Source organism: Misgurnus anguillicaudatus, chromosome 21 (genome assembly GCF_027580225.2).
Source record: "Misgurnus anguillicaudatus chromosome 21, ASM2758022v2, whole genome shotgun sequence".
Classification (NCBI taxonomy): Eukaryota; Metazoa; Chordata; class Actinopteri; order Cypriniformes; family Cobitidae; genus Misgurnus; species Misgurnus anguillicaudatus.
This window is the reverse complement of record NC_073357.2, coordinates 57,141,775-57,154,919: the sequence shown is the minus strand read 5'-3', so window position 1 is coordinate 57,154,919 and position 13,145 is coordinate 57,141,775. Positions and strand designations below refer to the sequence as shown.

Below are 13,145 nucleotides of genomic sequence, written 5' to 3'. Positions count from 1 at the left end.
AATACTTTAAATTTGTTATTCGTGACCTTTTCAATGTCACGTGCAAGCATTCGATAATTTATTAGATATCACATGCTCACAAAAAGTTTTTTGTGAGGGAAAAGAGCCCTCAGTAATATTGCCCCACTGTAATAGCGGAGGTTTGCGGTGTGCGTCCTGTGCGGGCGAATCGTCTGCTTTCATCTTCACGTGTCCAACAGATCCACCTGCTTTTGTGAACACTTCATGTTTTGCAGATCTACTGCATCAATAAATAAAGAGCCTGTTTGCATAGTTACAATGTGATCAGAGAGAGAGAGAGAGAGAGAGAGAGAGAGAGAGAGAGAGAGAGAGAGAGAGAGAGAGAGAGAGAGAGAGAGAGAGAGAGAGAGAGAGAGAGAGAGACAGGCCAATGCTGGGCAGACTTCATGTCAGTTACCTGTATGAGCAGAAAAAGAGTTTACTGGTAAATAATTTTTTTTTATTTGTAAAAGACAAATAAAACTCTAATCATTAACAATTGTTTTATACGACTTTTTAAACTGATTTACTTTTTTTGATGTTCTTAGTTTCATTTGGTTAACTCTTTTTCCTTGCCAGCGGGTTTTTTTTAACCCTTTAAGCGTCACCCCACCCTATTGAGTTAAGTCTAGACACTCTTGGAGCTTTCAAACAATATACAGTTTTGTCATGATTAGATAAGAATTCATATGCAAACATTGAAGTAAATATAGTCGTCCTGCTGGTGGGACATTGACATTTAGCAGAAAATAAATTTTTTGAGGCACACTCTCTTCATAAATGAATCAATTACTCTCCCTACATAATTTATTTTATGAAACACTGTTGAAGTATCTATTCTGGAGGCTTAGACCTTTGCAACGATTTATAGTTTGTAGTGATAGATTAAAATTTACATCAACAATATTAATGCAAACTTAGGTGTCCCGTATTCGGGACGGCGACGCTTAACAGTTTAAGTTGCAGCCAGCGCCAGCATATTTTATGATTTTTAAGTTTAATGCCATCTAGAAAATGTTCTTCTTTAAATATAAAAATAAACAATATATCAAATGAAAGAACAGAACCTCTGCTGGCAAAAAAATGTATTACCTCTCAGATATGGGTAGGTTTCTTTAAAAATACGAAATTTTGAGCAAAAAGCTGAGATAACTGCATTTTTGTAAAGGACTTTTGTTAGAGATCAGATTCAGAGCAATGATCAAAACATACACGGAGTTTTTACTGTTTTTAGATCGGTGGATGCTTCAGTGTTTTATAAGTTGGGTAAGAGCCCCACCTAGTGGATAATAGGTGGATTTACGTAAAAACTCATTTTGTACAACTAAATCTGAATCAACTACACCAGCATCTTGTGGTTTTTGTCTCTCATTTTGCACAGATTGGAAATTTCCGATATTCTCTGTTTAAAGCTCGGAATACACTGCAGGATTTTAATCTAGGGTCGGGTCTTAATCTATTACTTCGGGTCCCGGTCTGTTTAACATTGTGGGTAATACCCGAGGTCAATCGGACTCGGAGAACACACACTCACATTTAAATAAAATATTTCAAAAACAGCAACAAAAACTTAGATGAACTGTCACATACATTTTTGCTATGACGCGAAATTGCGTTAAAAAGTTTATATTTGGTTGCTCCAACCAGGCAGCTAACGCGCATGCGCTCTTGTAATGTTTCTCTGGCTACCAGTCAGGAGCTTCTGCATTGAGACACAATGACTTTACCTTTGACAATTGGCTCTTTTATTTAGAAGGCGGGACCTCGTTATTATAATCCAAATGGACAAACATTATTAAGCAAGTTGACCCGATACAAATGTAAAACTGCGTTATTAATCACCATGACTGTAAAGTGGACTTTTAATGTGGAATAAGCATTAAACATTTCAATCGTCAAGAGAGGAATAACATGGATGGAACTTTCTTGGAAATAAGGATTGTGCGTCACACAGTCAGGTACAAGGAGGGAGAAGACTAACTTCTATGGGTAAGACAAAAAGTTTAATTTTCGCTACTTGTTTATTACATTTATGACTTATTAATAACATTTAGCTAAAGAATATTTGCCGGTCGGGTCTGTGTCTTCCCGGAGGGGTTCGGATCCAGATTTTAAATAATAGACGGGTCCACGTCAGATCCGGGTCCAGCTTTTAAATAATAGACGGGTCTGGGTCGGTTCCGGGTCCAGCTTTCAAAACAACAGACGGGTCCGGGTTGGCGCAGTGTAGCACATATACAGGTCTAAATTCGGGTAGGAATTTTTGGACCTCTACCTCCTATAAGATCATTACCTTATCACACTGTGCGACATGGATCGTTTAAACTCGGGTACGACAGGCATGTAGACTGTACGATGATGACACACGTTAGCGCAACGTCACCAGCATGCGCTCGTGGTAAACAAATACCGGTGCGCAGGTCGTAGCAGCAAACACACTGTGCGGTGATCATGCTGAATTTCTGACACTGTCAGAAAACTATCGTAGGCTATCTTTGGACGCAAGACCAGGAAAACGGCCGTCTTTGAACCTCTCTCACTGTGCGACATAGGACCACCGATGAAGAGCCACGATCACAGAAATAGCGACGATTGTTTCACGATGCCAATCTTTTGTCTGGGACAGCCAAAAATCGTGGAGTGTACCCCGGGCTTTAGGTCTCATTCATATGTGGAAATAAATTGGATATGAATCTGAAGTTTGCATTCGCGATCTGGTATTCAGATTAGCAAATTATGTCAATTCATGTCAAGATGACATGACGACTCATAGCAGTAGGACGATGGCTCCGCTTAGTTTAGTAATGCTGAAGTTTCATGTGTTTTTACAGAAATAAAGCGGTATAATCTTGTATTTAAATGGACAGTAAGTAGGATTTTAAGTGTTTTATTAATCAAAATCAATGTCTTTATTCATAAATATGTCCTCGTTGGTGTCAAATGACCTCTGCCAGTGATCTGACTTTTCTTTGTAAGCTTAGAAGAGAGGGACAAAAAGCACTAGCCTACCAACGCGTTTTCATTCAGAACACGTGAACTAGCTGAAACCGATAAGGAGATCAGTGATTACATAACGTCTACCGTAGTTGCAACATGCATTTGGAAAAGCAAGGCGCTGGAGAGCACTAAATGCAATATACAAATTTCACCACTAGATGGGGTAAATTATACTTACAGTTTTTTACAGACGCTAGGACACATTTCTCAATACTTAGGTCACTTTTGCTAAACTCTTCACACAGTGAGTACAACAGAAGTCTATATGGGCTAAACTTAGGATCAATTATCATTGCTTTGACACAAAATGCATTCAATAACTACATCTCTCAAATTTCATGAATTCTTTTCTCACTCAGACACAACAGCTGCCAAAACTCTTTATACATACAAGCCAATTTGCACATGCTTACATAGGGGAGACCGGGGTTGGTTGTCACAATTTTTACTCATGCATGAATTGCTCATCTTCAAAAAATCTTTCAGCAGTAATTCCTACATGAAATGAAACTTTGGAGTCTTGGCTTTAAATGTGTATACTGTTTATTTTTCGAATGTATTGTAACAGGAAGTAATTAACCATCAAAGACACTCTGACACAATGTGACAACCAACCCCATCACGGGTTGGTTGTCCCTATAGAGTTTCAAAAGGATTTCAGTGATAAATTGGGATCTGAAAAGATAATGTGTAACTTTTTAGTGTTTTAAGCTAGAAACTCCAAATAAGTTTTAATATGAATCCACCCCTATGATAGTTGTTATTAATGCCCCTTATGTTTAAACAATGGGATTAAAGTGGGTGATCAGTTACTTGAATAGGCTTTATGCCCAGCTGCACTATGAACTTCAGCCAGCTCCCCGCCTCCCGCCCGCCATCACTGGACAAACTGATCAATCCAGGTGTGTCTGATTATTGTTGTTGTGACTACTGAGGTCAGGCACACCTGGATTAATCAGCCCGTCCAACAATGGCAGACAGGAAACAAGAAGCCGGCCGAAGTTCAGGAAGTAGTGCAGCTGGGCATAAAGCCCATTGTCTACTGTGTTGAGAAATAAAATGAAATAATTTTTAGTGTTAAAACCTCTTTATTTAATGCTTTATTTATTTTATTTTAACAGCAAACAAAAACAAACAAACAGACAAACAGTCTTAAAAGGTCTACATGTCCAATATTCTTATGTGACAACCAACCCCGCAAGCTAGTGACAACCATCCCCAACTGACTTCTTGACAAACATGATAAGCTAGCTGTCACACGGCTTTAACTTGATCGCTAAAAGATGACTCAAAATAAAGCTACTACTTTTAGCTTTTTAATGAGTGTTTTGTTTTTGAATGACTAATATCCTACAAGATCTCAACACAAAAACAACACCAACATGAAAATTTACTCTGACCCATAAAAATAAAAAATTGTCTCCTATCCTAAATGTTTTGTGTCTGCTCAGCAAAATTACAAGTGCAAATGAGTAAGCTATTAAAGGCTAACAAATTGATATCAAAATTGTACCACAGCGCCATGTAGTGTGTCTGTAATAAGCAGTGTGACAACCAACCCGTGAGACAACCAGCCCCGGTCTCCCCTACTGCTTTCAAAACTGTTAAACTTATGTTCAAAACAATAACATAATACAAAACTGAATAAGACAGCAATCTGCCACATTTCTACAGTAATATTTTAATGAAATATATTTTAAATCTTAAAATTAAATGCTATAAAAACATTTGGACAAGCCACAGCTGTCCACAGCCGAGTAGATTAACATTACTATTGTATCTATCTGTATCAGTGGATGGTGTGTATACAAATTATAGTATTTTGGAATTACGCAATGCAAAAAAGTAAAAATAAATAAACGACATAAAATATTGACGAATTCTGCATCATGTCTGATTCATATAGCAGTGAATTATAAACAGAGATTTGTCCTTGTTTTACACAAGAAAACATTGTATAATGCTACATGTTGTTAGTGTTTTTAAGGTCATTGCTTTGTGGGTGACAAAGTGTCTTAGTCAGCTGTCAACCTTTGCTAGTGTTTTGGAAGAATGAGTTGATTTGAAACCAGAATAAATTGTTTTGGTAGTTGTAGTGCATCTTGAATGTGAAATGAACTGCTTTGCCAAGCTGAAAGTTTGTTAGGAGAACTGTGTGAAGAGTTTTGCAAAAGTGACCCAAGCACTGAGAAATGCGTCCCAGCGTCTGCAAAAAACTGTAATGTCCATTTAAATATTGTATAAACATTTTGTCTGTGTCCATTCTTGCATTTTTTGATTTTTTACTTTCTCTGTGGTTTAAGCTGTTAATCTTGAACTGTTTGGTCAATTGTTTAGTGTAAATCCTGATATCAAATATGAGTTTAGGTCGTCAAAAAAAAAAAAAAAAAAGATATTGGTCACCAAGATCTGCAGTGTAAATCCAGCCTACACTTACATTTTTAAGTTTAATCAACTTGAATTTAGAATTAATCTCAACTTTGTTCTAGTGAGGGGTTGCTATAAATGCTAAAAAATAAAACTGAATTAGCTTGGGGGGTGAGTTAAGACTATTTCATGCATTCTGACTTATTACCACTGTTTAAGAGTTGAATTAATCATGCTAAACGTAGGCAAAGTGTCAAAAAAGCAGTTGGACGTGTTACAGAGTATTTCTGAACCGAATGCACTTTGCCAGGGTTCGTACTGTAAAAATTTCATAACGTATTTTCGACACATGATAGATTCATACGTAACAATCTTGCTTTATGTCTTTTAAGGACAATTTCAGTGCAGAAAATACAGTGGAAGTCCTTATATGGGCACTTAAACCGAAATAACGCACACACACGCCAACCAAGAGCTGACGCAAAATCAACGTCACCAAAGAAGTGTGTTGTTGTTTGTGAGGGAAATTTAAGCTTGTTCAGCTTCCCAATGTACCCAGCGTTATGGAAACAATGGATATAGTTTGTTTATCCAGGTAGGTTAAGCGGAGTTGTGCGTGTGTCTTTGCTTATTTAAAGATGAATTTCGTGGAAATAAGGCAGTCCCAGCCGGGTCATGAGTTAGTAAAACTGCACAAATGTCTGTGTTTTGTTGACAGTCGGCGGGTAAGTGCATATAATGTAAACGGCAGGAACATGTAGTAAATCATAAGATATCCAGAGATAGTGGAATAAGGTTTCGTGTGTTATGCGCTCGTGATTCTCACCTCCAGGAGCTCAGGTTTATTCGGGGTAAGTAGCAGTACAGCTGATCTGTCTTTTATTAATCTGATAAAACCAAAAACTCTTTGAAGATATGAAGGATGTAATACTACTCGATAGGTCCTCAAGATTAACATGAGATTAGCAGAAACACTGTGTGTTATGTGACCTTTAACTCTTTCTACGAGTTATCTCGTCAGTCAAGAGAAAACATTTGCATGAAAAAACGTGTTCCTGATAAGTTTTTACCCTAATCTGTAATACCGTGATTATCCACTAGATGTCGCTTTTACCCAATTTATAAAAAAACTGGAACAATTTTTTTACTAATTTTAAACTCTGTGTTTGTTTTGATAATTGTTCTGAATCTGATCTCTAACAAAATTCCTTCACAAAAATGCAATTATTTTAGCTTTTTGCTAAGAATTTTTTTTTATTTTTTTAGGAAATATTTAAGATTTTATAAGCAAAGATAGGATGAAAGTTTTCCCCATTTTGTTTGTTTATTTGTTTATTGTTTGTTTGAAAGCAGAGGATCTGTTCTTTCATTTGATATATTTGTATGTTTATTAGGGCTGTCAATAGATTAAAATATTTAATCGCGATTAATCGCACGATTTCATGAGTTAACTCGCCATTAATCGTAAATTAATCGCACATTTTTATCTGTTCTAAATTTACCTAAATGTAACACTTTTTAAGTTTTTAAAGCTCTAATCAGAATGGATTTGGATAATATATATGCTATATGCAAATGTATGTCTACAACAGCCTGTTTACATTTTCAACAGAACCATCAGCCATAGCTTTATAAATGTTTTTGCCTTTAGAAGACCTTGTTCTTTCTCCATTTCTGTTTGCTGCTGCATCATTTGTGACCTGTGCTGTCAAATTGAGTTGGGATGAGCAAATTTTCAAAAATGTGTCATTTATATTTTAACATTCTCTATTAAAAAACTTCAAAACAATTGGAACAATTGTTGGAATCTGACAAAGCATGACAGAACTATACCTGTTAATGCAGAGCAAAAACAATATCAATATATGTTTTTCTTTTATTGTTTAATTTCGACATTGAGACAGACCACTTTAAGGATAAGGCAAGGGTTTAATATAATGACACAACAGATACTTTTCCTTAACAGTTAACCAAACATTCACTTTAGATATAACAGATTATAGGTCATACCTGCGTGAACTCTTGTCAAAACAGATATTTTTAAACCTGTAATTTTGTGTTAGATGTCTATATATATCGAGCCCAGTCTCCTGAAGATGCGTATAAATAACACGAAGTGTCACGAACTCACGCGTTTGTGTGCATGCGCTTCAGACGTCTGCGTCAGACATCGCTTTTGAGCCTTGTCACTCTTAATAACTCTTTTAACATCAATCAGATCCCGAACTTTATCTCTCTTAATAATTATTTTAACATCAAGAAAGTCCTGCAGTCTATTTTCTATAATTTCTGAATGCTTTTTAAAACGAAACTAAAAAGTGAAAGAAGACGCATCTTAGCTTTATATGGATTTGGGACGGTACACCTCACAGAAAACGTGCAGATAAAGAAAACTGCACATGCAGAAAACGTGCATTTTAGATGTTTAATGACCATTTAGAGCATTGGATTCGCTAGACGAGAGCTAAATGTTCTTATTTTTATGAAAAGCTCCGACTCATCTAGACAGCGCTGGTCACTTGCTGCGTCTCAATTCATCCAGCTGTGGGTCAAACAGAAATTGCGTGTTGCGTTAATCGCGCGTTAATAAAATTAGTGCCGTTAAAATGAATTTGCGTTAACGCGTTATTAACGCGTTTATTTTGACAGCCCTAATGTTTATATATTTTTAGAAGAAAAATTTTCTGGAAGGCATTTTGTGAAACTTTTGCAAAAATCTCAAAAAATGCTGGTGGGCAACTTTTCAAAAAAAGACTGGCGGGAATGAGTTAAGTTATTTTAAATTGATAGTTTATAGCATCTCCTTACTAGTCAAAAATTATTATTATTATTATTATTATTTGTAATTTCAAGTTGATTACGCTAATGCAACAAAGAATTTTTACAATGAATCGCATTTCTCGCTCTAGATTACTTGCGAGATTTAACTTCAAATCATGCAAATTTTTCGTTTGATTTGAATATTTGCAATTTGCATCATTTGTATCACCCTGCGTGAGTTTGCATCTATTTGCATCTTTGCATTAACTTTGTATGTAATCTACTTGCCCAAATTGTTAAATTCGCATTTGGTGTGTACACTAGAGGTCTTCACGGGTCCACTTAGATCAAAAAACCTGAGGTCCGAACCGAGACCCGATCGGGTTTGGGTCTAAAAGTTTCATGTGTGCCTCGGACACGGGTCGGGTACAATAATATCGGCATCGGGTAATTTAAAAGTAATGTGTTTTTGAGAAAAACAGACCCGTGAAGACCCGAACTCTCTCGTCTCTTTCTTTAAAAAAAATATTTATGCACGTCGGGTTTGGGTATAAAGTGATTTGGGCCATTTCGGGTCGGGTATATTTCTTTGGACCCGAGAAGACCTCTAGTGTACGCCCCATTAGAGACCTGGATTTGTCCATTTGACCCAACACTAGATTGAAATGACCCAGCATTTTTTAGAGTGTAATCCGACAAGTTAGTGTAACTTAAATTTAAAATAGGATAATAAAATCAATTTGATTCAACTCACAGGCGATGTAGGTATTTTTATTTTATTTTTATTTCTAAACATTCTTAAAACCGAACACATTTACTTGCGAATCAGAATGCACTTTTATTACGAGAACTTGATTTGTGTAATCTGATTAGATGTCATTCATTACTATTTAACAGTATGGGTATAAGGTTGATGTGAATGAGATAAGAGAGAGTGGAATTACAGTTACCTCTCTCTGAGTGACACTGCTGGATTATTGCTCAGGAACGAGAGCTGCTGTTCCAGACTACAGACACGAAAGGCCAGGTAACACGAGGACAGAATCAGCAGGATAATACTGCAGGTTACACAGAGACAGAACTCAATGATGTGACTTACAGTAAACAAAAGACCGACACACTAACATCAGATCATGGACAGCCATAAGTTGTACATTACAATAGATGGCAGCGTGGAGACCAGCACAACATCCGAATTCAAATAACTTCTATTATGCTGTTTCGGCATTTCCATAATAAACAAATGATGTGATAATGGCATCAGCATTGAGTTTCTTATATTCATGTTTGTTTAGTACGAAGACTCAGCCGCACAAAACAGCCGCTCAACTCACAGAAGAATGAAGAATTTCAGTAGCTGATACTCCATCTGACCCAACTCGGGTATCGTCTCTGTCAGAAGGATCTTCTTGGTTTCGAGAACTTGCTCTACATTGGACAGAGAAATTAGAAAGTGTATTACAAGCACTGAGGTGACTGACAATGTTAGCATGATATTTCTGATGATGGAAACGGAATCCTGCTGTGTGACTTAATATTTTAAAGGTGCAATGTGGGACTTTTCGGATGACTTTATGGTAATGAGCTATGACGTGCAGTGTTTCCCACAGGATTTTGAGGTGAGGAGACTGTGGTGGTGATGACGCCAACCGCTAATTAGCATATATGTGATGTCATCATGTCGTGTTTGTGTTTGATCTAGTGTTGGCACCTGAAAGTTTCACTTCTACTCTTTGATCTGTATCTGTATTTGATCTGTATTATATATCAAATGATATTTTAAAGGGGGGGTTTAATGGTATTTCAAGCATTCTGACTTATTAACACAGTTATAGAGTTGTTTCCTCATGCTAAACGTAGGCAAAGTGTCAAAAATGCAGTTGGGCGTGTTTCAGAGTATTTCTGTGACGAATGCACTTCGCCAGGGTTCGTACAAGTTTCGGCTAATTTTTTTCGATTATGGTTCTAACTGACGTTTCAGGGGTTTTCGATACGTATCACTTCTTTATATGGGCTTCCGCCGGAAAACTTCCCCCGGAAAACCCCGCCCAGCCGTCAGTCAGCGAGAGACGCTAGAGCTTGCTAACAGCTTATCACGCCACTCAGCTTCGTTTAATTTCAAAAGTCAACAATGGCACAACAAGAAGTGTGTTTTTGGATGTAAGGAGAAGACATCCAGCCTTATGGAAACAATGGATATAGTTTATTATCCGGATTAGCAGCGGAGTTTTGCGTGTGTGTTTGATGCAGTGGATTTTCAGAACCGGGTCATGACGAGTTACACGTGGTAAGTAAGACTTCTGTCTTATGTTGGAAATAGGCGCGTGTATATTATATAAATGACACGAACATGTCGTGAATCATACGTTATAAGTGTTGTATAGTGTTGCATGACTCGTACTCGCTCCTCCCGTGTTATAACTCCTCCTTCTTCATTTTTTCGAACGTTATCGGAAAGATTCGGAAAAGCTAATCTTTCTTTTATAAATCTGATTAAACTAAAGACTCTTCAGAGATATAAAGGATGTCATACTACTCTATAGGTACTCCAGATTGATATCAGAAATGCAGAAACAGCGTGTGTTACGTGAGCTTTAAGCCGAATTAAGCTGTTTTAAATAGTGAAATAAAAGTGTAAATGGGAATCATGAAAATTCTATTTGTGGGGGCCAGTGTTGATTCTGTGGTGGGCCACCACAAATAAATCAATGTGTGGGAAACACTGACGTGATTCAGCGGCAATCAATCGGAAGGCGGAAACGTTCGGTGGCAACCAATCGGAAGGTGGAAACCTCTGCTTGAGAGGATTCCAGATAACGCGTTTGGGTGCATTTGGAGCATCCACTACACTTTTTTTATAGCATTGTTGACAGGGCAGCCAGTGCCCGGTTGCATGAAACTCCTTAGTTGAGGGTTTCCCTGAGGGAGAAAAAATCCCTGAGGTAAGGGATTTATTTAAGAGCGTTGCAACAAAGGTCTTAACTGTCACCCTTACCTAAGTGTTTATACTAAGTATTTTACGATAGTCTCTGCCAAAACACGACAGCGGAGACGCGGTTGCTATGGTTACAAAATCTCACAGCGGTAACAAATCAACGCACGCAGCTCAACAGACGACGGATTTGTGTACAATGAAACATCGCAAATAACAGACTGTAAAGTGCCGCGTGTATAAAACCTCAAAGTAATTCAAACTGGAAACACTTTAGATTGACGGATGAGCAAACCGCTATTCTCCTAATAAATGCGCATCTTTTTCTCTAGGGATTATTTTGATCGTTAGAAATGTGCGTTGGTACTTCATTTTCTTAAATAACCATAAAATCAGCCATCGCGTGTGACGTTAAGGGACCTGTTATAGTCCCTTAAGTTTTTAAGGGAAAATGTGACTTAAGGACTTTGTTGCAACGCATAGCAGAACTTTAGGTAATACTTTAGCATTTAAGGGTAAATACTTATTGACAGCCTTAAGGTTCACTTAAGGGTTTTTCTTGCAACCCATTTTTTATTAAGGACACCCTTAACCTTATATTAAAGGGATTTCTTATCTTAAGGACTTTCATGCAACCGGGCACAGAGCTTTATTTGACGCTCTCGCCGGTGGCGGTGTGAATGCACAGTTAGAATGAGACGTTTTTATCTACATACACCACAAGTCCTTTTAACTCTTTCCCCGCCATTGACAAGTTATCTCATCAATTAAGAGTAAACATTTGCATAAAAATCATGTTCCATCCTGATTAGTTTTTATGTTAATCTGTAATACTGCAATTATCAACCAGATGGCGCACTTACCCAATTTATAAAAATAACTGAAGCAAAATTTTTTCTTCTAATTTTATGTATATGTTTTGATAATTGTTCTGAATCTGATCTCTAACAAAATTCCTTCACAAAAATGGAATTATTTCAGCTTTTTGCTAAAAAAGTTATTATTTAAAAAAATATACACCCATATTTAAGAGTTTATAGGCAGAGAAAAAAATATAGATGGTATGAAAGTTTTTTTTCCTGTTTTGTTTGTTTGTTTTTTGTTTGTTTCACAGTCTCACCACTAGTTGCCGTTAAAAGTCCCCTATTCCACCTTAAACCATTTTCAAACCATTTTATGTTTTTAAAAAAAAAATCTAAAATAACTGCATTTTGATCTTGCTGATTAAAAAACTTCATGAAATAGCCCAAATTATTTGTCACTGCATTACGTTTTTGCGGTGGCCAAGAAGTTCAAAAGAAAACATGAACAACAAATCCAAAATAAAAACAACAAAATCAAAAGGCTAAAAACAAAATAAGCCAAAAAACACAGCAACATATTTACCAACCAGAAAAACTATATTGCACAAATGGAATAGTTACTGTTGACTTTTTTTGTTGTTGGATTTGTTTTTTGATTTGCCATTTTGTTTTTTTACATTTTTACTTTTGTTATGTACTTATCAGCCACCATACATATTAGGTAAAATGCATTAAAGAAATGGTTTACCGAAAAATGACAATTTTGTCAACATTTACTCACCCTCAAGTTGTTCCAAACCTGGATAAATGTCTTTGTTTTGTGGAACACATTTTAAATAATGCTTGTAACCAAATAGATCTGGGGCACCATTGACTTCCATATAGAAATACACCGATATGAAAATCTTCCTCTACCAAAAGCCACTTATTTAGACTGATAAATAGCGAACATCAAACTAGTTATGTTTCTTTACATTTTCTATACATAGAGCTCAAATTCATTGCATTTTCCAGTTCTCTTTTGATTGACAGAATACATCGGCTGATTTAAAATATCATTCGATGAGCCCATATTGTGTCCGATACCGATTATTTGCCGATATATTGATCCATTTCTACTTCCATAGTATTATTTTTTCCTACTATGGAAGTCAATAGTAGCCCAGATCCGCCTCGTTACAAACATTTTTCAGAATATCATCACTGTGTTCAGCAAAAAGACATTTAAACAACTTAAGGGTAAGTAAATGATGAATTTTCATTTTTGGGTGAACTGTCCCTTTAAG

At 36.6% G+C, this 13,145-nt stretch overlaps 1 protein-coding gene across 2 annotated transcripts in view; it reads right to left on the bottom strand.

Annotated features, from left to right (window-relative positions):
- Positions 1 to 294: 294 nt before the first annotated feature.
- gramd2aa (GRAM domain containing 2Aa) overlaps positions 295 to 13,145 on the bottom strand; it is a 44,825-nt gene continuing 31,974 nt past the window's right edge. For both annotated transcript variants that reach the window (XM_055214813.2, XM_055214832.2), the window contains exons 10-12: positions 9,459 to 9,552; positions 9,075 to 9,182; positions 295 to 418 (exon numbers count right to left, since the gene is read on the bottom strand). In XM_055214813.2, coding sequence (XP_055070788.2) covers positions 415 to 418; positions 9,075 to 9,182; positions 9,459 to 9,552 — 206 coding nt within the window. In that variant the 3' untranslated portion in view covers positions 295 to 414. The remainder of the gene's footprint in view (positions 419 to 9,074; positions 9,183 to 9,458; positions 9,553 to 13,145) is intronic.